At 35.9% G+C, this 26,486-nt stretch overlaps 1 protein-coding gene across 2 annotated transcripts in view; it reads left to right on the top strand.

Moving 5' to 3' along the window:
* The window catches only part of PGR (progesterone receptor), a gene marked incomplete at its 5' end in the record, with an annotated part of 101,840 nt that overhangs the window by 18,002 nt on the left and 57,352 nt on the right, over positions 1-26,486 (top strand). Inside the window, one exon of one of the 2 annotated variants that reach the window (XM_082339896.1) lies at positions 17,909-18,025. The exons of the other annotated variant lie outside the window; for it this stretch is intronic. Within the exon in view, the coding sequence (XP_082196022.1) occupies positions 17,909-18,025 (117 nt within the window). The remainder of the gene's footprint in view (positions 1-17,908; positions 18,026-26,486) is intronic. 2 annotated transcript variants of the gene reach the window in all.

Here is a 26,486-nt window from a genome sequence, read left to right as displayed (position 1 = left end):
ACTGAACCTCTCTGTGTACAAGTATAATATTAAGAGGGTTGTCAGCTGGCAGCTGGTGCAAGAGGTAGGAAATAGAGAGAGGGCCTAACGACAGAGTAAAGGGTTAGGGTACAAAGAGAAATAAATGCCTGTGAGAAATTCCCTGTTATAGGGGATGTTTGATAAATCCCTAGGAATGGTAATGTCTGGCAGCAAATTTGGCATTATTTACTGACTTGTGTTTTCATTACCTCCAGCTACCCTGAAACCTTAAGTGAACTTTCACTTTACGTAATCACTCTGTCTTCCTGTTGCTTTGGGGAAATGAAGGAAGGTGGTGATGTCCAGTATGTGTGGCAAGGAGCCCAGAAAGAAAGAGCCACGAGCATTTATTAGGGCTGGAGTGAGCCATTTTTCCCCAAATATACTAGACCGCCAGTTTTCTAATATGATGCACCCACCCCAGGGGCTGTACATTGAGATGTGTGAAGGAAATGTTATTTATTATTATTCAAAAATAAGAAATGAATCATTGATATCAATGGTATCTGTCCTGGCATGCTCTTTCAAAGCATACGTCAGAGGCTTTTGGAGTGCAAGGCCTCCTAATGGAGGTGCCCAAGTTCCATGGTGCAGAGGTGTTGACGAATGCAAATTCCCCCCTTAATTCATGCTTCGGGTATGGCAAAGTACTGCAGCTTACCTGGATCTGCAAACAAACCACAGATTAAAGATAATACCAATTAATTAAGCACAGTGAACAAGAAAAATGGCGGGGCTGGAATTCCCCTAACTCTAGTAATAGTTCCTCAGATGTAGAGCTCTAGACAATGTAGTCAGGCCTGTCATGAAATTGAAAAAATTAGAATTTATCAAGACAACAATTTGAAATATGGATTTATATACATTATCATAAAAAATGAACCTTGCTCTAAGAATATGTTTTGCTAGAGATCTTGGCTAATAACTGTATGAAGCCATTATTGTAAACTAGGCATTAACAATTTAGTATTTAGAACCTGAGGACAACCTGTACAATTTTTTAGCAATGTTTAAGGTCATGCAATACTCAATTTAGTCATTCACAAATTGCGTCTAACCTAATGAAAAATGTTTAGAAGCCTCTTTTGAGGGTTTCTAAGGAAAAACCCACATACACAGGTTTTTGCTGTTCTTCCTACTATAGAATAAATGACTGAAATAGTACATCTAAAATAAAACAAAAAATACATGTAAAATAACTGGGTGGCCAGCTAAAATGCATTCAGCAAATACTTTTGGAAAATATATAGAAAACATTGCTCAAGATTTAAAAAAAATAAATATTAGAAAAATTATAGTGTGGGAGGTTTATTAGACAAAAGAAAGAACACAGAGTTTCACATGTCTTGGTTGGTATTACAATGAGTTACTGCCAAAAGGTAATCACCAAAAAATTCAATTTAGTAAACTTTGTGGTTGTGTTACTTGAGGCTAATGAAATGATTGGATCTCAGGCAGTCCACTGTGCAGTCCAAATGCATCTAGTCTCAATTGTTATTTTTATACCATGCTTAAACCAATGGTTTAAAACTAGTGCCTTTACACCAATGGAAAAGATTCTGGATCTCATGGTCAGAGAGTGCAGGAAATCTGGTTGGTTAGTACCCATTTTGTTGGTCTACCTAGGGCGACTAGCACATATCAAGGTTAATGCGGTTGCCTGCCTTTTCTCTGCCCAGCCTCACTCTCCTCTTGATTTTTAAGAATCGGAGATGGCTGGAGGACAGGAGCTGTTTGAGAGTTAATCTGAGTTAACATTATCTCATTATCACTAGCTGCCTTATGATGGGATTTTACTGGTTGCTAGGTTTTATTTCAAGAATGAAATATACAGAAAAAGTGTTTTTGATGAGTCTGTAAAGCAAAGATGTAGTCTCAATAGTAACTGCCTTCTTTACTAAATGAATGTTTTATGGAAAGGCTGCACAAACCACTGATAGGATTTTTGCTGTGATATTTAAAAAAAAAGGTTCAAGTTAAGGTTACAGGTAGCATCATTTATGAAATTCATTTACTGCTTCCTTCATAGGTAAGATATATGTTGCAGCAAATAAGTGGGAATTTTAAGTGAACAAAGCTCTGAAAGATGTCATTACTGTGGCAGATTTTTAACACAAGGCCCTTAAGATACAGTAGAATCATGACAATACTTTGCAACATAGTGAAGCATGACAATGAAAATCTTTTACCACACCATGGTTTTCTCATTGCACAGTACTTTAAAGGAGTTGTCAGGTTTAAAGATAAGCTACATATTTTCCTTTATAAAAGTATATGTGTTCCAAATTGCTGACCTTTCCTATGATAACAAGTGTTTCAATAGTATGCTACTTAGCAGAAGGGACACTTGATCTGCCCCTTCAAGTTAAAGACAATGTTTTGGATAGAAAAACAGAAGTGATTCCCTTTTGCAAGAGAGCTTTGTGATGTAGAGAGCATTTTGAAAAACAGGTGTCTGTAGATGATTCTGTTATTTGGTTTTGTTGTGAAGGCATCATGAGTACATTATAGATAAAAAGTTTCATAAGTACATACACTTGGAAATAGAATTTTCTAACTTCTTAAAAAATATCTTCCAGGGTGTCAATGGTTATTATATTTAGTAGTAATAGTGGCATTTATATAACACTTATTACATACCAGGAGCTTGGCTAAATGTATTACGTGAAGCACAAGGTGGTTAACTCACTTGGACAGGCAAATAGTGAATAAATGGCAAAACTGAGATTGGAACCCAGAGAACCTTCTCTCTTATCCATTACATTTCTTCTTATCCATTATTTAGTGCCTCTTTGTCCTAATTATTTGTAACAAAAACTAATTTACATTAGGGAGGGTACAAATTTGCTAGCTGAATTTCAGGGGAAAAGAAACTTTGCATAATTGATAGGTAGAATTGAAAAATGAATATTTGACTAAATAACCTGTCCTGCAAACAGTCCATTCATGGTTTCTGGATGACTGTCTTCCACCTTCTCCTTCTTCTCAGTCTTCCAACACTCTCCCATCCTCACTTTCAGCTGATGACCTGGCTTCCTAACTTTCTAAGAAAACTTCCGGAAACTGCTACCATCCCATGTACTCCTGGTGGCATCTAACCCATAATTGACTTCTCCTCCTGTTACTAGGGATCTGCACTCCTCCCCAAGGCCAGCCTTCCGCCCTTGTGCATTAGGTCCAGTCTTCTCCTGTTGACTCAAGGGCAGGCTCTAGCAATTTTTCTCCTCCCTGAATCATTTTTTCCCCTCCCTCATTGATCACTCTCATCAGCATGTAAACATGCTATTATTTCTCCCATCTTAAAATAAAATAAAACCAAAATACTTCTGTTAATTTTCTCATCCTTCAGCTACCAACCATTTCTCTACTTTTGCAGCCAAACTCCTCCAAAAATTTTTTTTCTCCCGTTCTCTCTTAAGCCTAATCCAGTCAGTCTTCTGTCTCTTACACTTACTTCACCAAGACTTCCCTTGTCAAGATTACCACATTGCAAAATCTGGTGGGCAATTCTTAGTCCCATCCTATTTGATCTATTGGTGGCATTTGACAGTTGATCGCTCCACCTTCCTGGAAATGCTTTCTTCACTTGGTTTTCAGGACACGACACTCTTGATTTTCCTCACTTGTTCCTGTTCAGTCTCCTCTTCTCCTTTAGCTTTTAACATTGGAGGGCCCAGTGCTCAGTATTTGGTCCCCTTCCTTTCTGTTTTTATACTTACTTCCTCAGAGAGCTAATCTAGTCTCATGACTTTAGATAAATCATCCATATCCTGATCACACCCAAATTTTTATCTCTAGCCCAGACTTTTCTGCTGAACTCTAGACTCATATATCTGGCTGTCAACTTGATATCTTCACAGATGACTACTGAACATCTTGAACTATTCAGTCCAAAAGTTATCTCCTAATTTACTTTGGATTTTGTTTGGTAAACCAGTGTTCCTCCCATTTTGGTCTTCAAACCTTTCTGCCTGGGAACCAGTACCTGGAGTACTGGTTTAAAATGCAGATTTCTGAGCCTCAACCCAGATATGCTGAATCAAAATGTCTAGGAAAAGAACTCAGAAATCTGCATTTCAGTGACCTGCTCAGCTTTTTCTTATGCATAGTAAAGTACTGCTTTACTCAGAAGGGGAGCCAGAGTCTTTAATCTGGGAGGTAGCAAGATCAGCTTCGTTTTTGAGAAGGTAACTGTAGAAGCAATGGTGAAGATGGGCAAAAAGTTATGCCAGGAGGGCAGTTCTAAGACGATTTAAAATACTATTTGATCTAGATCAGGGGCCTTTACCTTTGCTGAGAAGCTACTTTTCATTCCCTGAAGCAGTGAAGTTAAAGTGTAGAGGGCAGATGGGCAGTTGCCCCTACCAAAAATATTCCCTTCTCCAGAAAGAATTCTAAAAAATGTGAGAGGAAAAGGAGGAAGTGTTACCAAGTCCAGGCTCGACCTGCTTACTGCACAACAGGCCAATAAATTGGGAGATGAGGTATTGAGGCAAGGAATAGCGACTTTATTTGGAAAGCCAGGTGTCTGAGAAGATGTCAGACTAGCGTCCTAGAGTACCATCTTATCGGGGTCACCATGCTAGTTTCTTTTATAGAACAGAGAGGGGGAGGAGGTGAGGAAGTAAAGTTAAAAAGGCCCCAAGTCTTGCAAAATATCTCCTGGTTTTGGCCAGCCTTGGGGAGGGCATGTGTTAATTTCTTATTTTCTGCAGCCATTCACAGGTGGGCAGGGTCAGGGTGTTTCCCTGTGAACTGAACAAAGGCACTTTAGTTTAACATTCAGGCAGAGGGGCAGGGTTCCCCGAGGCAGGCCATTATGTATGCCTATAGCTATAGACAGAACAAAAGCAATGGAAAGCAAAGGTCAAAGTAAAAGTAACAGATCCAACATGGAGTCAGACTTTGTTCTTCCCTGTTATAGAAGGGTGGAGACTCTTTTTGTGTCTTTATTCTATACCGGAAACAATAGTAGAAACATGGTACTGTTTTCATTATTTCCTTTAATTCTCAGTTAGGAGTTGTTTGAGGAGTTACTGTTACCATCCCCACTCTGCTGATATGAGAATTGAGACAGGGAGGGAAGGTAACTTGCTAAGGTCACCCAGCCAGTTAGTGGTAGAGCTGGTTCTGCCAGACTCCAAAACCTAACCACACCATTTAGCACTATTTGAAGTAAGACACAATTAAGAGATTTATCATAAAACTCTTAACAATCTGGTAGTAGTACAGTCATATATTTGGGGGCCTAGACCTAAATAACGAGTAGGAAAATGCTAATTAATTGTCCATATAATTCTAGTTTTTTACAAAGCCAATTTCAGGTGAGACTGGGGTGACTCAAGAGAATTATAACAGAATCTTAAGTCACTTGATATGCCTAAATAGAAATTTGAACAAAATAATGAAGTTGAACAATGATAAATTCAGGATTACTATACTCAAGAGAAAAAATAAACTATAAAAATATGAGGGAAAGAAGCATTTACATGTGTGTAAAGAGTCATAATCTTGCATCAGAGTGGTACAGTGATTTAAACAACCTTGTTGACATAGAGTTTTGTGATTTTTTCATATTTTTTATCAATATATAGATGTCTTAAACACCTCCTTTCTCAGTAGTATGTGAAATTTTCTTAAGGTCAAATAATTGTGTGGCTTTTTAAAATTTTGTATGTAATCCCTTACCACCCCTAAATGCCTACAGGTTATCTAAATAGATAATTAAAAGTACCAGGTGTAACTAATTGGATGCTGCATACAATTTAGTCTTTTACAACTTTAAAGATACATGGATAATTAGGAGAGAGTTCAGAACAGATCTGGAGGCATCATTTTGTTTATAAAGAGAGCAGTAGAACTAGCCTTAGGAAGAATGGATGAGAAGCTGACACATAGTCAGAAAGAATTTAAATTTAAAAGTGATGAAGAGAAGAAAGAAGAGGAAACAATTTTGAATGGTAGCATTGAGGCCTTTAAAAAATTAAATATTGGAATGTCACTTGGTAAGATTCTATAAACTATTTAGTTCCTTTTTCAGATTATATCCAGAATCTGATCTCTTTTTATCACCACCTCCACTGACCACTTGGTTTCAAGCCACAATTGTTCTCCTTTGGATTTATTTCAACAGCCTCTTAACTGGTCTCATTTCTACTCTTGTCCTCGTAGAGTCTATATTCAACCTAGAAGCCAAAGTGATACTGTTAAAATTTAAGCCAGATCATGTAAGTCCTCTACTCAAAACTCTGCAATGGCACTATATTTCTTTCAGAGAAAAACCAAAGTTCTTACAGTGGTCTCCAAGGCTCTACAGGATCTGAGCCCCGTTGCACTGTGACCTTCCTCTCCACTACGATTCTCGCTGACTGGGGCAGCTCTAACCTTACTAATTTCTTCAGACAATCCAAGCCAATTCTCAGGATGTTGGCAATTGGCTCTTTCCATTCTAATTTTGTTTCTTGACACTCTGCACTCACCAACTCATTCTAACTTCCAGCTTCAGTGAATGTCCTGGAACAAACTTTGGTTACCTCCAGTCTCTCATTTAACAGTCACATTCCTCCACTAGAGCGTTTCAAGTTGTTTAACACCTCTATTAGTAATACATAGATTTAATTTTAGGAAAAAGCTTATTTAAAATTGATTTGCTAAAAGAAACAGAAGAAAAATTTGGGTAATAATCTGCTTTCAGTTATTAAGACAAAAGATGACAGTGTCTGCAAAACAAGAATGAATTTCATAGGAAAGAACTAGATGAGATGAAAATGTAGCTGGATGAGATAAGAAAATGCCACAGTAGGATCCAAAAATGTAATAGCAGATTTAAACTCTGTATTGGAATCCATAAAGAGCAGAAAATAAAATCAGTTATGTAGAGTTCATATTTAAAGAGTTATTTCACAATGAAGGAAAAACGGCAAATTGGTGAAAATTTCAACCTGTGATTTATTGTTTTGACTATGTAGTACTCTGTGTGCTATTTTATCTAATTTAGCTCATTTGATCCATATAACAGCCTTTTATAGTGTTTATTTCCATTTTATAGGTGGGAAAATTAAGATAATTTTCTCAAGGTGTAGCTAGTGATGGAACTAGAATTTGAGTGGAAGTCTATTTGACTATAAGGCATATGGTCTTATCACTGTGTTGTTGAATAACAGATATGATGAATAGAGAGCAGATATCCAACCTATAAATAATCAGTGTTTCTGAAAAATAAACTAAAAAACAAGTTAAACAAAATTATTAACTGATTATGAAAAGTAGCCTCCTGGGATCTTATCATCATCACCTAGAAAAATGCCAAGACATGGAAGATATTCAATAAGTATTTGTTTACTGAACTATCATAATTACTATCTATTAAGCATTTATTCTATGTTTGTCATAGTGGTACGTGTTAACACGTTATTTTATTCAACTCTCAAATAGCTTTTTAACTATTATATTATAGATGTGGAAAATGAAGCACCAAGAAGTTAAATGATTTATTCAAGGATTTATAGTTAATAGGTGATAGAACTTGGATGACAGAAGTAGATTAAATAGTTAAATAAAAATTTTATTCTGTACATCAAAATAGCTCACTCTGCCCCAAACAGATATAATGTAAAAAGCTCTACCTTTGCATATATTGAACAAGTTTTTCATTTTACATAGAAAAAATACATGCTCCATGAGTTTAAACAAGAAAAAAAATAACTGGTTAACTACCAGGAAATAAAAATTGGGCTGACGTTAGACTTCCTGTTTGAAGCACTAAATTCTGGGATATTGCTATCAAGCTGAGTTGCTATTCTTGGGTGAAGACAACATACATTCTCACATATGTGAAATTGGATTCCTGGGATGCCCTCTGGTTCAGGATGAAGCTTAGCAACACTCTTGTTTAAGAGATGGGAGGTGCCTTTCTGTGGCCCTTGCTACATGCCAGGGTGATGTAACTCTCCAGAGCAGCCCTTGCAAGTGCCATGCTCATGTCTGGTGCCCACTACAGGTGTCTCTGTTCTCAAAGAACATATTCTGTGCCCTCTTTGTTCCCAGCCTGAGCTTCTTATATCTACTCTATCTTTAGGTATTTCCATGTATCTTACTAGCCATTTCCCCTTGGGAAATTTAAATACCTGTGTCATGTCTATTTTATTTATAAGGATTACATGAAATAAACCAGTTAAGTTCCTAGTATACTTACTCATAGTGTGGGTCGATAAAATGTTGTCTCCTTCCTTCTCCCCCTCCCCCCACACCTTTTTTCTTCACTTTACTCAAGAACCCTTGAATCTTACATTAAGATACTTTAAAACTTACTGGTTCATGATTGTCCAGCTTTTTTCACACTCTGCCAGATTTTCATTCTTCCCCCCTCTCTTCACTCTGGTTTTATATGACCAGCCCCTGTTTGGCTAATAGGAAAAACTGGTCCAAACCTTTATCTCATTCTGTATGTGTCTTCAGAATACTTTGCTTCTAGAAAATTCAAAACAATACTGGTAAATGAATATCTGTACTCAACTATTTGAAAGTAAGTTGCAGACGTAGTATTTCACCTCGCAACATTTCAAAAATGTGTTCCTAAGGACAATAACAATATAACCACAATATTATTATCACACCGCAAAGTTTAACATTGGTATAATAATTTTATCTAATATATAGCTAGTATTCAGATTTTCCCAATTGTTCCCAAACTGTCCCATATAGATTGTTTTTTCATGCAGGATCCAATCAAGAACTATGTATTTCATTTGGCTAACAAGTCTCTAAGTCTTTAATCTAAAAGGACCTTCCACCTTTTTTTTTCTCTTTCAGGACTTTAACATTTTTAAGGAGTCCAGGCCAGGCCAGCTGTTGTAGAAATTCTCACAGTCTGGATTTGTCTGATGTTTTTCCCACATGATTAGATTCAGATTAAATATTTTGAGAAGAATCATACATAGGCCAGTGGTTCTCAAACACTCTGGTCTCATAATCTTTTTACATGCTTAAAAATTATGGAGAACCCAAAGAGTTTTTGTTATGTGGATTATATCTATCAATATTTGTCATATTAGAACTAAAACTGATAATTTTAAAAACATTTTTTATTAACTCACTTAAAAAATAGCAAACCCATGAGATGTTAATTTTCCAAACCAAAAAAATTTAATGACAACAGTGACATTATTTTACATTTTTAAAAGTCATTTTAATGTCTGCCTTAATAGAATGCAGCTGTGTCTCATACCTTCGTCTACATTTAATCTGTTGCAATATGTTGTTTTGGTTGAAGCATATAAAGAAAACATGGCATCACACAGATATGTAATGGGAAAATGGAGGAGTTTTTTAACTGTCTTTTCATACTTCTCAGGTGGTGGTCATTTCCTTAGAGATTGCGAAAGGGTTATATTCTACTTCTATTATTCCTTCTAATTTTATGAGCTACAAAATCATTTTATTCTTTCTCTCTTCCAAAAGGCAATTTGGTAATCTTAAAATTTATACTGGAAGACCTATTAGTTGCTTAATTATTTCTTTTTAATTATCAATTTTCAAAGTAATGAGTTTATGCCCTAGCAACCTCCAGTAGTTTCCAGTGAGTTCATTTTGTACTCATGGCTTTTTATATAGTCAATGTGCTTTAATCACTTAAACTATATATAGTCAGTGTGTTTTAATCACTTAAACTAAATTCTTTTTGATGTAGAAATTGTCTTATCTTTGGTCAATGTGGCTTTGACACATTTCATTAACTCTCAGTAACATGAAACTCTGTCACAACAAAGTATCCCAGTCCTGTATCAGCCACTTCTCCAAGGAGCCCTGGTTGCTTTCAGATGAAAATGATATTAGACTTGACGATCAGTCTGGATCCTAGTGTTTATTGCTGCCATGGTTGTTTTTGCTTCTGGGCATTTTCAATGGACAGACCTAGAAAATACATCTTTTTGAAAAAGCGGGGCAATCATGAGTTAACACCAAGATATCTCAAGCTTGGCACTGTTAGTATTTTGGGCCAGTTAATTCTTTATTGTGGGGATTGTCCTGTGCATTGTAGGACGTTTAACAACATCCCTGGCCTCTCCTCAGTAGCACCTAACCCCTCAGTTGTGTAAAACAAAAGTGTCCCCAGGCACTGTGAAATGTCCCAGAGTGGAGGTGGGGGATGGAGGCAAAATTGCCTCTGGTTGAGAACCACTGGTTTTCACTTATATTACTAGCAACATTAAAATAGTTCCCTGATTGTTTTATACACACACACACATACAATTTTTTTCAAAATACCAATATTAGCATGACCTTTATTCTTCCATCCTCTGCCTGAAATCTTAGTCCAATCATATAGTTTTTAATCAGAAGAACAATCTTATTTCAGGATCAAAATGTGCAGGCCAGCAATACAGTAAAAATTACAAACTCTCATCTAACTTAGGATTTCTCCTTTGCCCCAGCTCAGCACTGCTTGGGGCCTGGGGCCTGAAGCCTGCAGGGAAGAAAGAACAAGATCACTTCCTTCTCACCCTGCTCACACGAATTAAGACCAATTAGCAGCTGATTTTGACCTTTTCAGGGCTAAGGCATGGGAAGAGGGGTTGAAGGGAAAGGCACTGTTGTACACGGCAGGTACATACATGACTGTCACTGGAGTTCTCTGTGTTGGGTGGATGATTGTAGTTGACTCTTTCTCCGGCAAGATACTTTGGTAGGATTCTTGGGGATATTTCACTGGGAAGCCCCAACTGTAATCCTGCAATGCAGGTGATGCCTCTCTTCTTTTCTGGACTCTTTAGCCTCTGTACTTCCAGTGGTCAGCCTTATGCAGACTCCCTCTGTTGGACCACAATGCCTTCTAGGCTGTCCTCATAGGTGGAACCATTTTAAAAAAGAAAGAAGGAAATTTTTTATTGACATAAATACCTTCAGAAGAGTGCTCAAATTAAAGATGTAGATCTTAATGAATTTTCACTAAGCAAACCATGGAAACCTTGTTACCATCACCCAGATCAAAAAATTTTCTAAATCATTAGCTTTCCAAAAGTCCCCTTGCACCCCTTCTAATCACTCCCAAAAAGTAACTACCATCCTGGCTTCTAACATCATAGATAGTTTTAACTGTTTTGGAACTTTATATTAATGGAGTCATACATTTTCCTGTGTCTAGTTCTTTCACGTAACATTATACTCATGGAGTCCATTCACATTTTGCATGGGCTAGACATTCATTCTCATTACTGTATGATGCACTGAATGAATAAAATAGAGTTTGTTTATACATTATGCTGTAGATGATCATTTGGGTTGTTTTCAATTTGGGGCTATTTATGAACACTGTTTCTATAAATATTCTTGTACAATTTTTTTTTCATATGTGCATACCTATCCTTACAAGATAAGTTTTGTATGTGCCTCTCTGAGGATCCTGGTAATTTCACTGGTCCTGGACCAGTATTTGTTACGTGGCGCAGGTTTATACACCGTGTGGTAGTGAAAATCGTCTCCCGTAAAGACCAAGATATTTGTTTGTTTGTTTGTTTGTTGTTTTTAGTCCTGGATAATAACTCCTCTCCCAACTCAAAGTTTTGGACAGATTCCTGGCTTCGATGAAATATTCTTTAAAAAATATTTTAAAAATATTCTTGGTAGTGTTTTTGAGCACGATTTTCATGAATAAGACAGCCTTTTGAGAATCTCCATTTTGTGCAAACTTCAGTTCCTGCCCCTTTCTCCCATTAAGCCTGATGTCACATATCCCAAACCCTCGTGGGCTTCAAACCCCAGCTCTTGGCTCCTAGGTCCTATATCTGCATCTGAAATGTTTTTGCATTACTGCAAAATTCACTCAAGTTTACCCCTCTGGCTTTCATATCTTTCTTTTTTCTGACTTATGAAATTCCCTTTCTTCCTTCCTTCCTTCCTCCCTCCCTCCCTCCCTTCCTTCCTTTCTTCCTTCCTTTGCTCTTCCTTGACTGCAATTTGACAACATGCTTCTACCATAGTTTATCCACTATTTGTGTATTTGTGGTGGAAAGAGTGTTCCCGTTTGCACTAGCTTATATTACCTCAAGCCCAAATTTTGGTGGATTATATCATACTTTTTCTTCTTTGCTCCTTTATCTGTTGAACATATACTCATTTCTCCTGTCATTTTGCTACATATTTCCCTCTCCTTTTCATAAAAAGCCATGAAAAATTGTGACTTTTCTCAAACTAAATTGAAATGTGTTCACTTGTGCTCAGAGAGGCAACACAAATACTATAGATTTCTTATTTTAAAGGTAAATCTCTTTCTAGCTTATAATAAAGAGATTCATTTCAATTAAAATGGAATTTTATTTGTCCTGTATCTAAAATTTTTGTACATCACTAGACAAATAAAATGATCATATTTTAATAGTGCTAATCACATTTTAATAGTGCTTTTATTTTCACAGAATATGATTTTTTAAATAATAGTAACACTTGGAGTTATATTAAAATATTAAATATAGAGACCAATTAGAAACAGTATATAGATATAACCTTTCAATAATCCCTATTTTACATTGTTAAACATATGTTTTTCAGAGATAGTTTAAAATATTTATGTTTTTGCGAAGATAGATATTAAAAATAAGCTTGTTAAAGGCTCTACATGTAAGTTATGGTTTACTGGTATAAAAAGGCAAGGAATTTACTGAAATAAAATGCATTCTGTAATAAAAATAAAAGTTGAAAGGTGGTAAATAAAAATCTGGAGCAAGTAATTTTTATGACAATAAGTGAAATATTATTATAGACCTTATATTGTTGATTATAAATATATTTATGACTGTTGGTGAAATAATGCATATAATTAGGTTTACATGTATTTGACAAACATTTACGAAACTCTTACTAGACACAAGGATCTAAAGACCTAGTTTCTACTCTCACAGAGTGTAGGGGAAACAGGCACACAGCATTTATAAGAGGAAGATATGGAATGTGCAGTTGCACAACAGAAGAAAATCCACACCTTTCTAGGATCAGTCAGTTAAGACCAGAATTGAAAGATGAATAAGAGTTTGCCAAGCAGATAAATTTGGAAAAGGGAGGAGAGTCATAGAGACATTAGAGAGTTTGGGGAAATACAATGATATTGTACAATGTAGTACAACTGGAGCATAAAGAAAATAAGAGAGTAAGTAATTAAAAAGAAAAGACATAGTAGTTAGTACTCACCTTTCACTTTTCCCACCATAAAGGATGTAAGAGGTTTTCCAAGGAGAAAGAAAAAATAGTGCTCTATTACAGACTTCAGGTAATAGTTCTCTGGTTTTCAACAGGGGCAAATGCTGTATATATTAAGAGGGAGATGTAGATAGTATCTCTTATTTGGGTAAACTCTCCTATTGTTGATCATTATGCCCCTCTTTCTGTTTGTGGTGACCCATAGCTTATAAATACTCCTGAATGTCTTGTAACTCCTGAGGGTGATGGTGTGGGTAGACAGCAAGGACATTAGAAAGTAGAATGCATAGAGTGGTTTAATAGAGTGACTTTTTATAGACTCATTGTATAGCGACAATGTTATGTTGGACTCTGGAGCAGCAGCAATATGCAATTTGAACCATCAATCTGTGACTTACGAGAAATCAGCAAGTGGATCTGGACGTTGATGTGTTTTTCGAAGCCAGGATATAAATTTGGGACTACTGTCTGAAGAAAAGTGGTAGCAACAGACATTATGTTGGATTTGCACCCACCAGAGTTTAGTATTTTGCAGACTTCCCAGATAATGTTGTAACAGAGCCAGTGCTTTTAGGTGTGAACTTTCTTCATCTGCATATATAGCCAGGTACTTGGTGGATTGACGCATGTGATGGAGTGGTCCTTTCTACATCCCTTGCCTTCTTGGTGGCTCTGAGTCCAGGCCAAGTGTTGTGGTAGGAGGCAGGCCTGGGCCCCATGCCAGCTTATTTTAGTCATCTCTAGTTGGGATTGGCTGGCTGCAACATTTCTTATGCCAAAAGATCTCTTAGAGAAGATTAACCTCTAACTATACCCCCTATATTTGCTTGCATGATGCTGTAGCTGCTTTGCAGTTTTGACAGCCCAAAATTAGTGTTAAACATAACCATAGCTTAGAGTGGACTGAGCTTCCAGATTTCGTTGTTATTCCATTCTTTATATGAATCTATGTTGATATGAGTCATGCCAATTCCTCAAGGTAGTGACTTCATGCCGGTAGCTTTAATTACCAGAGATATTCCTTCCCATCAAACATCAAATCTTGAAATGCTTATCGTTTTTGCCCCAAGAGTTATAAGGATTGCATTCTATTTGGTAACTATAATTTCTTTATTTATACTTAAATATATATTTCAATTTATTTAGAACTTGTTATCAATCCTTTCACACCAGACTTCTTCTCTCATGCATTCTCTGTTGTAACTCATCTATTGTTGGCTAGGTTACATCTTTAGGAATCTCTTTAGGAAGAGTAGTATATCAGGGCCTTATTTCCTGATTTTACGCATATTTGAGAATGTCTTTCAATTGCCTTTAAAAGCGAATAACTTGGCTAGGTACAAAATTCTTGGGTCATATCTAGAACAGATCTACCTGTATTTGGCATTTAGGGATGTGATAATAATCATAATTGTAGTAGACAGTCATTAAGTACTTGCTATATACCAGACTATTCTAAGCTCTTACATGAGCTCATTCAGTCCTTAAATGTGGCCCAAGTTACTAACATTATCTTCCTTTCACTTGCCATAGGTCACCCAGCTAATAAGTAGTGATGTTGAATTTCGAACTTAAGCAGTATTGCTCCAAAGTTCATACCCTTAACTTCCTATACAACCTCTTGGGTTAATTAAGCTAAAATGTCTAGTTGTGTGACCTTAAGTTACTTAACTTATCTGTGCCTCAGTTAATTTTATAAAATGGGAGTAATAATACCTCCCAAGGTTGCTGTGATGATTAAATGAGTTAATATATGCAAATAGCTTGTAACAGTGCCTAGCACATAGTAAGTGCTTAGTAATTGTCTGTTGTTGTTGTTATTATTATCTTACAGATTGTAGGTTTCATATATGAGCTTTGAACAAACAATCTGACTTCAGTAACTGCTCTTCAGCACTGCAGTATCAGCAGTTAAGATGGAATTTCAATTAAGTGGGGAAAAGGGATTATTCAAAAAACAGTGTTGGGACATACTCAATAAACACTCAATAAATATTTGTTGAATTAATGAGGATTTTGTAAAAGTGTATATATATTTACTTAATACATGTTAACAAATAGATGTTAAATACCTTCTAGGTCTGTATAGACAGACTGGAAGAAAACACGAAAATGAAAATAGTTGCATGATAATGGGATTGTAGATGATTTTCTGTTTTGAATTTTCTTAATTTGTTACAAAATTTCTCTGATGATACAATTTATGAAATGAACGATTTGACCAGATAATCACTGAATTCTTTTTCATATATTTTAAGTTTGAGGTACCTACAGAGAGGTAGTTGGAAGGTCAGAGCTCAGGATGAGATTTTGGAGCCATGCAGAGATGATGAGACTCCCCACCTAGTGTGTACAGTGGAATACAACGTATAAGGAATAGGCAAAGGAAGAGGGATCGGCAGTGGGAACTTAAACTGAACTGTTGGAAAGAAGATGAAAAGTCAGAAGGGACATGCTTCAAATAAAATGGGGGACAGGTGTGGAGAGAAATCACCCACGGCAAATTGTACAGAAAGTCAAGGAAGAATTCACTGTATTTAGGAATGAAGAAAGCTTTGACAACGTTACTCCACTTTATAAGAACAGTGAACGTATAAGCCAAATTATAGTATGCTGAGGAGTAAAGGAAATTGAATGAAGACTGCAAATATAGATGACTTTTTCAGCAACTTAGATGACAAAGAAAGGGATGAAGTCAAGGAGACTTTAGAGTGAGACAGTTTTTTTTTTCCTTGATGCTGGAATATTTGAAATGGAAAAACTTGAGGAGAAAGGAGGACATCATTGGAGGGGGAGAGAATAAAGATTTTAGGAGAGAAAGGGGGAAGTGGATGATGAAGATTTGAAAGCAGGTAGGAAGGAATGGTTTCAGGAACAGACTGAGTGCCCTCTAATGGGGACTCTTTCTCTGAAACACTGAAAGGGGTGCTGTTGTAAATCATTTAAGAAACAGAAATGAGAAAACTCAGCAGCATTGCAGCTGCTTATGGTTCAGGATTTTTTTCTGGATATTCACGACAGAGGAGCAGAGAGTAGAACAGCCTCCCTTCAAACAACAATTACATCTCTGACACTGTTTGTTTAAGTTTGTTCTCTGAATAGCACGGAAAATCTTGCTTTCTATTGTCTGTTCTCTCTTCTTGTGAGAAATCAGTGTAGAGTCTAGATAAATGATGATAGATCAATAGGTAAATAGATAGATAAACTTACACACACTTTTACTTCCACACTCACTCCTGCAGCCTGCAAATATAACTTGTGGAAAAAAATTAAACCATAGTTAGATCGGAAAGTAGCATGCAGTACATTCTGCTCATCTAGTGGGCATGGATGTGTGAAGCTTCATAACTGCCCTTTATTAGGAGGAAAGCTCAATACCCAGGACTCCTAAACAAGAGAATGAACACTAGTATGTGAGAGTACATGAATATAAGTTTGTGGAGGAATACATTTTTAAGAAAAGTCTGTCTGTTCTTATCCAAAAATGCCCCAGGGCAAGAACCATTTTGTTATTAGCTATCTCATAGACATGGCCTTTTTGCCATTCGCCATTGGAGCATAACCTTTTCCCTGCTCAGTTAAGCACACATTTAAGGTACCTCTGTGTTCCTGTACTACAAACTTTGGCCAAAAGAGTGGATCAGATTTTAATGTCGACTAATATAAAATACTATAGGAAAATTCCATAATTTTTTAAATTATTTTTTATTTTTAAGTATGCTGATGATGTTAAAAGTCTCACAGTCTGTTTCATAGGAATTTATTGGAAAATAAGAAGTGCCAAAGCAGTAAATTTTCTAGTTAATAAATATTTACATGTTTAAGCTGAAAAATTTTTTTCATTTTTGTTTAATCTAAGTAAGTTAGATTGCTCCATGCCTTATTAAATATAACATATTTTTGGTTTAAATAATCATCATCGTTGAATATTAAGTTCTTATTCCAGACTTTTTGAAGGGTATAAGTGGTTTCCCCTACACAAAATGACCCCAGGATCACGTTTTACCCTTATTTTTTTGGAATTCTTCTGTCCTCTTCTTAATTGAATTCTTCTCATTGTTTTAAATTTTTCTCCCTTTGTCATTATTTCTATTATCCTGTTTTCTAATTTGTAGCCAAAATAAACCAGACAATAAAGTCAGTACAGTTAATGACATTTTTTTTACATGCTCTTCAAATTCATGAGATCCTTTAAGAGTGAGCTAGCTCCAGGATTTTAAGAATTAAACACATATGTTTTATAAAAAGCCTATTACAGAGACTTCTTTAATTGTCTGTATCTGTTTTCTTGAAGGTTTATATGTCAAAAAGAAAAGATTTTACTAGAACTTGCTTATCTTAACACACTAATGCTTATCAGCCACATATAGCTAATCTTTAAATAACAATGATCTAAGAGCATTCTGATGCTGATGCCATTAGTAAGATGCACAGAATTTTTTTACAAAATATTTTTAAAGGAGTCCTAGAATTGGTTTCTAAGCTGTATTTCCCCTCATTTAGGCTCCTGAAGCCATGGGTAAAGTATTGAGCAAGTTTGGAGCATTACCAGCATTCAGCTATGCAAGCAAGAGGCTGGCTGAGACAGTCATGCACTTGCTAATGTGCACCTCTCCTCTTTTTCAGTTGTCACTGCATAAACTTTCCAGTGGTCTTTAGATATTATAAAAATAATTTTTACTTTTTTGTTTTTTAGGGCAGCATAACTACTTATGTGCTGGAAGAAACGACTGCATTGTTGATAAAATCCGCAGAAAAAACTGCCCAGCATGTCGCCTTAGAAAGTGCTGTCAGGCTGGCATGGTTCTTGGAGGTAATGATGATGTTTTCATCAATAACATACTCTCTGATATTTACATTATAAGATGGTGGGTCAGAAAATCCTAGTTTTCTTATTTCTGTCTTGATTATTGGTGTCTGGATGAAGCAATCAATACCATCTCATTAATGCTGTGGATTTCCAGCATGTTGAAGTTTGTTATAGAGAAGTAGTAAACCGCCATTTGTCTATATTGCCTATAACAAGATGTTATGGGATGTTCACCAACCTCTCATTAAGTGACATGGTTGGAGTTTAGGCTCTGCTACTCACTGCCTTTGCGGTCTTGAGTAAGTCACCAACCCTTTCTGAGCATCAGTCTCTTTGTCTATAAAATGAGAACAATGAAGTCCCTTCCAGCTCAAAAACTGACTCCATGAATTGGTTAAGTACATTAATCTCCATCCCTTCCTCTCTCTATCAACCCCTCCCTTTCTATTTCCCTCCCCCATTCTCTTTAAGTAACTAGATATTGCACACTCACACTTACCGGGTACTATTTTAAGTTCTGGCAGTGTTAGCAGCAAACAAAATGGACCAAATCCCTGTCTTCATGGAGCTTACACTCTGGGGGGAGGAGCAATAAATATATATGTCAAATGATGATAAGTGCTGTGGAATGTATTAAGCAGGGTCAGTTAATGGGGAGTATCAGGGAGGAGAATCACTCCTGAGCCCTTTACTCTGATTAATATTTTCATTTTATTTAGTCATTTCCTAAAGCAATAATGCCTCTGAAATCCTGAGTTGGATGTTGTAGTTATAATTTTCCTAACACAGGTTTTAAAAATTCATAACTATTTAAATATATATTCAGTATACCACCTAACACAGATCATGTACCGTAAATGGTATGTGTTACCTTCTGAGAAGGAGTGTATGAGACCAATATGTTTTGAATGCCCACTGTGTTAAGCACCCTGCTTAGTTCTGTCTTTGCTGCCTGTGAACACGATACAGTCTAATCAGTAATAAAATAATTATCAAACAGAACATAGATGATTTAAGAGAAGTTCCAAACATGACTATGCAAGTAGAGCAAAAGAATGAATTAATTCTATCTGAGGGAGTTGGCAAAAGCTTCAGAGAGGAGGCTTTCAAAGAGTGAATAGAAACTTTATAAGTGGAAAAGGAGAAAGGTATTTACAATGAAAAACAATGCATTCCAGTGATGATTTTTCTGGAAGTCACCTGTTTACTGGGAACAGCAAGAAATGAAGCTTGAAAGTTATCTTGGGCCAGCTGGCATCTGGAGTTTGAACTCTATTCTGTATGCAGTGGAACCAGTGATCTTTCTAATAAACTGTCTGTGGACCATCCATGGGATAAAGCCCAGATTTCTAAATGCAGCACATGGGCCCATTCATCACCTAGCAACTGCTCTCTCTTTTTCTAAGCCCTACTCCCACCAATCCTTGGGGAACCCGACACTCCAGTCACCAACTTTCACCGGTCTTTGCACACATTTGACTTTTTCCTGCACCATTCTCCTTTCACTCCTTGTGAACTGTTACATATCCTTCATATTAAGTTCAAGTGTCACAATTTTTGAAATCTTCCCATCACCCCAGTCAGTGCAGGGGCAGGGGTTTTGTGGGGACACAGTTCAAAGTAGTGCTTTTCATATCTGGGGAGGCTGAAAGCCCTTGAGCCAGCCTGGATTGGACCTTGCCCTGATTGTACTTACTTCAGCATTCCTACCCTTGCAATGTAAGGTTGACCAAAGTGGAAGTCATGAGACGCAGCCACCCTACCCCAGCCCACATGAGGCACCAAGAATTCACTGTCTTCCCATAGCTTCTTGTATACCCTTGTTATAGTACTCACCTCATTGCTTTATAACTGTTTACTGGTATCCCATTCAAGGATTTTCTCCTAATCCAAGATTGAGTTGTTTGCAAGCAGGAATTTCATTTTGGTGTTTTACCACCAAAGTACTTTTACTGTACTGTTTAAGAAGTGCTCACTAAAGATTTGTGACTATTATTTTGAAGTCATTTGAAGTACAGGTATCTATACATTCTTGAACATGAAGTCCAACTGTAGTCATTTCCAGGACACAAGAAAGAGTGTTTGGAAGAGGCAAAGGGGATATGGTCTAATGTAGTGTTTTTCACTTTGAGGAAGGGTGCTAGCCCTTGAAGCAGTCTTCCATTCTGTGATTGCATTTATTTTAATGGTCTTACTATTATAATGGAAAAGTGATTTAAGATGGACCAAAGTAAAAATGATGAGACACCCAGCCACTGAGAAACTTGGGTTTGTTCAGAAGAGAAACTTGGGTTCTAGCCATCAACAAGACAGATGCTCAGTAAGAAATAGAGTAACAAGGAGAAGAGAACTTCAGAGAAGACTCAGAACTGGGATGAAAGGGGAGGATGTCCATTCCAGGGACATAGTCTAAAGTAGCATCAGAGCAGGGTCAGCAGCAAGACCACAGAGCTGTTGTAATTGACTTCAGCCCCAGCCTCAGAGATTAGAAAGAGAAATAGGCAGAAATATGAGCATATTGTCCTTAATTTTCTTGTGTTCCCATCACGTTCGCAAGGTTCTCTTACTATCCTGTGTCTCAGTTCTCCTGAAATCTTATGGATTTTTCTCCCCTTGCATAATTTATTTCAATCAGTAAACTACCTTTTATTGCTGGTGACCATAAAATTTATCATTCAAATCAGGATACAGCTGAGAATAAAATGGAGCATAGGAATAATTAAACTGGTATAACAGATGTAAACTGACACTGTCCCAGGCTATCTGGACCACAGGGCAAGTCCCCCATTTTTCCAATTAGAAGATGCAGATGTGTCCTGACCAAAATGAATACGTAAACTTCTGGGAATGTAGCTGAAATAATCAAGTGTTTACTTATATAATATTTCATTTATTATTCTAGTTAAACACAAATATTTAAATTACATACAAAAATCTATTGATTTAGAGGTATTGCTTTTCTACTCTCACATTTTATAAACAATTTTATTCCAACTAATTTCACAAACCTTTGACAGCAGGACCTTTGCTCCAGTAGAGCCATTTTTTAAGTCAGCTAATAATTTTCCAGAGTTCATCAGCATTTTATCTAAAATGTTTGATATGTAGCACTTCTTGAATTCATATACAGTAATAATAATATAATTGGAAATCTATCCTAAGACAAAAATACCTATTCATATAACAGTTTTAATGATTGTCCTGTAAGAGATTTTTTTTAGTGACTCCCCATAAAATAAACACTTGCTGTATTATTTAATTGTGGAATATATCAAGCCTACCAAAATATTAAATGAATAAACACCTATGTGTCCATCACTCAGTTTTTAATATCAGATCATTTTTCATATTTTCTTCATTTTTGTTGTATTTTATAAGGAATAAGACATTACAGGCATTTTGAAACTTCTGATTTGTCCTTCCCTAAACCCATTAAGTTCATTTCTTATTCACAGATAACCAATATGCTGAATTATTGCTCAATGTGTTCATACTCATAATTCTTGTATATGAATTCTTGAGTAATACAGTACAGTATTGAATATTTCTAAACTTTATATACATGGCATTACACTGTACATGTACTTCTTCAATTTGCTTTTTCACTCCATGTTGTGTTTTTGAGATTTGTTCATATTTGTACATGTAGCTAGGGTTACATTTTAACTTCTCTATGATACTTCATTTTACAAACATTCCATGGTGCTTTTCACTTTCTTCTGTTAATGGATATTTATTTCTAATTTTTCGTAATTATAAAATATGCAGCAATAAACATTCTTGTACCTGTATCTTTATGCATATATTTGAGAAGTTCTCTAGGCTGTATATCTAGAAAGGAATTAAGTCTGGTTCACTAAGATATTATGTACCTTCAAACTTACTAAATGTTACCTAATCACCAAATTACTCTCTAGAGTCTTTGCTTCCACCAATGTTTGAGAGTTCTTGTTATTATGCATCCTTACCTGTACTTGGTATTTTCAGACTTTAAAATTTTTCTAATTCGATGGTCATAAAATTGGTATCCAATTTCAGTTTAATTTTTGTGTCCTGGATTAGTGGTGAAGGCAAATATTGCTATCTTTATTGGCCATTTATATTTCCTGTTCCATGAATTAGCTGTTCATATTTATTGGCCATTTTTCAACTGGATTGTTTGTCTTTTTTCTTATTGATCCATACAACTTACCTCTATACTCTCTACTAGTCCTTTGCAATCTACGTCTTAAATTTTTGCCTTATTTATGATGTCTTTTTTCTAATTTTTATATAATCACGTGTCAGTATTCTCCCTTTATATCTCTTAACCCTGAAATCGTACAGATAATCTACTAAAAATCATCTAAAATCTTATAAGTCTGTTTTTCACAGTCATGTCCTTAACCTACTTACAAGTATCTTCTTAGGTAGGGAGGCAAGAATAAAACCTTATTTTCTATATGGATAACCAGGTGCCAGAACACAATTATTGACACATGGTCTTCAATATGTTTTTGATAGTGTACTCCTGTAGAAGTAAAAATGTTCTCAGCCTTCACCCCCAACTCAGGTCTATTTATAAGTAAATTATACATATGTGCTACTATCAAATTATATTATATATTAGTGGTGCTTAATTTCTTTTTATTTCCTTACTAAAAATATAAAAAGTAATTGTAATATTTTTCTGACAGTACTCCAATTACAAATTCCACTGGAATTTTTAATCCATTTCCGTTATATATCTAATTTCCGTATGTCTTTGCTTTTCTTCCTGGCTTCTCTGTTCTGTTCCATTGTATATACCTGCACCACTACCACACACTCTGAAATATTACAGGTATCAAGCTACATATTGATACCTGGTAGAATAAGTCTCCTTAAGTTACACTTCTTCCAAATTGTTGGCTTTTTTTGGCCCTCTAAATTGGTCTTTTAAAGTGATGCTTAAAAGGTTTATTCATAATGGTATCTAACACTTAAAACCATGAGTTCTTACCCCTGGGAATTAGCTATATATCAAAACTCTTTGCCTCTTTTTTTTCCATCAGATAATCTTTACAATCCTGTGGTCAGCATCACACACTGAGAAATAGCATAGTGGTGCATTTAATTATTTCATAAGTAGGTTTGCACAGAGGTTTATTAGAAAGAAGCTGGCAGCACACCCTGATATGTTGCAGTCCAGATGTTCTTCCTGGGATAGTCAGTGGTAAGAGTTTGGAAGTCAGTAACCCAACTCATGGAAACCAGGAAGAAGGTAGTCAATTTATTGTATTAGATTCTAATTGCTAGTCCTGTAATAAGTTTCTGGAGTAAGGGGGAGTGTACTTGTGGTCTACTGAGAATTACAACTTATTTTAAAAGACGATAAGAGTTGCTTAAGGTTCAATTCTTCAATAATTAGAAGAGTTTCACCGAAGTAATAATTGCCTATACACTACTGAAAGTAGAGCCTATGTTCTCTTCCTCCCTTGTTTCCTTCCATCTTTCCTTCTTTTTTCTTTCCTTCTTCATGTTTGTCACTTTTCTTAGGTTTCTCATTTCTAATAGAGTCCACTTGAATAAAAAAAGATGAAACAGAAGAGAACATTGACTATTGTAAATAATGCTGCAATGAACATAGGAGTGCATATATCTTTTCGAGTAAGTATTTTTATTTTCTTCAGATAAATACCCAGAAGTGGCATTGCTGGATAATATGGTAGTTCTACTTTAGTTTATTTGAACACCTTCATACTGTTTTCCACAGTGGCTGCACCAATTTACATTCCCACCAACAGTGCATGAAGGTTCCCTTTTCTCCATATCCTTACCAACACTTGTTATTTCTTGTCTTTTTGATGATAGCCGTCCTGACAGGTGCGAGGAGATATCTCATTGCGGTTTTGATTTTCATTTCTCTGATATTAGTGATGTTGAGTACCTTTTCATGGCCATCTGTATGTCTTCTTTGGAAAAATGCCTATTCAGATCCTCTACCTATTTTTTAATTGGATACATGATTTGCAAATATTTTCTCCCATTCAGGTAGTTGCCTTTTCATTGCAACATTATTTACAATAGCTACAACATGGAAACAACCTAAAGTGTCCACTGGTGGGTGAATGGATAAAGAATATGTGGTATATATTATATATATACAATGGAACATTATTCAACAATAAAAAAGTGGAATCTTACCATTTTTGGCAACATGGATGGGATGGGACTTAAGGGCATTATTCTAAGTGAAATAAGTCAGACAGAGAAAGACAAATACTGTATAATCTCACTTATATGTGGACCCTAAAAAAAATGAGCTCAAAGGTACAGAGGACAAATTGTTTGATGCCAGAGGCAGGGGATGGGGGAGGGTGAAATGAATGAAAATGGCCAAAAGGTACAAACTTCCAGTTATGAAATAAATAAGTTATGGATATGTAATGTACAGCTTGGTGACTTTAGCTAATAATACTGTATTGTATATTTGAAAGATTCTAAGAGAATAGATCTTAAAAGTTCTCATCACAAAAAAAAATAGTTCCACAAATAATGAATCATCATGTGGTACGTCTAAAACTAATGTAATGTTATATGTCTATTTTATCTCATTAAAAAAAGAGAGAGAACATTGAAAAACTTTTAAAAGAGTTAATAATCTTATGGTAGAATATCAGAGATCAGAAATATTAATGTTTTTGACATGTCATGACATAGATTTGTAGATCGTTCTTATTTGCTTCAGCAGCTATGTTCTGATTATGAGAAATATGTTTGAGTTATTTGGTTCTCTTAGTTGCGTATGATTCTTGTTTTTAATGACTCACTTCCCTTACCTTCACCAGGTCACAGTGAACTTTTGCATTTTGTTCATTGCTGTACAGTACTGAGTAGGAAAGATAGTTCACTCTAAAGGATGGTAATATATCTTCTAATTTAGGTGTTCTGCCTCTAACTTATTTCCTTTAGAAAACATTTTGTGTAATGACTCAGAAAAATGTTTTTCTGGAATGAATACAGCTCTGTATTTTGCATTTGTGGTAAAAATGCTAAACTATTATAAAATAATTAGCTCTTTCAAAACTAAGTAGCTTTCTACATAAAGCAGTGATTAAATTCATAGTTATATTTGCTGATTTTTTTTAAAGCTGGAGACTATTTTTATAGGTTTGTTTTTGTTTTGTTTTGTTTTGTTTTGTTGGTAGAGAGTCTTATCCTCAAATTTTAAAAGGTTATGTTAGAAAGCAGTTTCTCCCTTACCTCCTCCTACACCTAGATTGACCTCATTCTCTGGGCAAAGATAATGACTTTCTGGGCTGCAGAGTACAGGTTGTGTGGTAAAGTTGGGTTTCTTTTCTTTTTCTTTTTCCTCCTCCTACACTTGAAGCCAACAAAGTCTCAATTTCTTTTCTGAAGAATTCCAAAATTCTTGAATTTGGGACACTTAACACCACCTTTTCTGGCAGTATAGGTGCCTACTCTCTGCCTTTAATTACTATAAAAAATGAAATCTGCCTTCTCTAATGAAGGAATTGCTGTGGGTGATGCCTGCCACCTATCTCTTTAGAACTCTCCTTGTCTTCCTCTTATGAGCACCTCCTTTTCCACCCAAACCCTCGTGTTTGCATCAGCACCCGCCAGAGACAGTATCTCTCACACTGCTCCCCCACTTTACTGCATTGAAACCTGCAACTAAATAATGTATTTTGGTCACTGTCTGATTGTTCACCCTAAACGCCATCCCATACGCACTTGATAAGGATATTCCTTAGAGTATTTATTCTCACTTCTTTGCTTAAAGTTTTATGGGAGTTTTCAGAGACTACTTTTATGGCTGCCAGCCTGAACTGTTCAATTGTATCTATCAGTATCTACTATTCTCTAGACACAGAAAAAGTCAGGATTGAAGGGTACAAAGATTCCCTTCCATTTGCAGTCTGATTTGTTTGAAAGATGGAGGTGTTTACTCTTTTAAAAACAAGTCTAATATATTTATTGGCAAGTACCTATTTTAAATTTATAGCTCCTATTCTCTAGTATTTTTGAAGTATTTTGATATGGGAACTAGAATTAGATTCTGAAAAAGGGAAAGCAAGCTAAGTCAGTGCTGTAAGGGGTTGTGAGAGCATAGTCCCAGTGAACTGATATCAGCAACATCATCCTTTTGCTAATCCAAAGTAACAACATGTATCTAGACATAACCTAATGTTGGGATAGTTGCCTGTAAATTCACCCTAACTACAGTGATGCTTATTATGATTCTCATAATGTCAAAGGATTTGCACTATTACTTAATTGTCTGCTGAGCTTTACCCTCTATTTCCCCATTTGATTCTCAGAAATCTTTCTGGCTGCCATAAAACTTACACTTCAGTATCCAACATAATATTCTTCTTTTGCTTCTCTGCAACAGGTCCAGCATTATCTCATGAGCTCTTTATGTCTCCATTCAATAGAAAACATTTTTGCCAGAAATAAAAAAAATAGCAGAAAGAGAGGC

The sequence above is a fragment of the Balaenoptera borealis genome (assembly GCF_965194805.1).
Source record: "Balaenoptera borealis genome assembly, chromosome: 11".
Lineage (NCBI taxonomy): Eukaryota > Metazoa > Chordata > Mammalia > Artiodactyla > Balaenopteridae > Balaenoptera > Balaenoptera borealis.
This window is presented reverse-complemented; position numbering and strand designations above follow the sequence as displayed.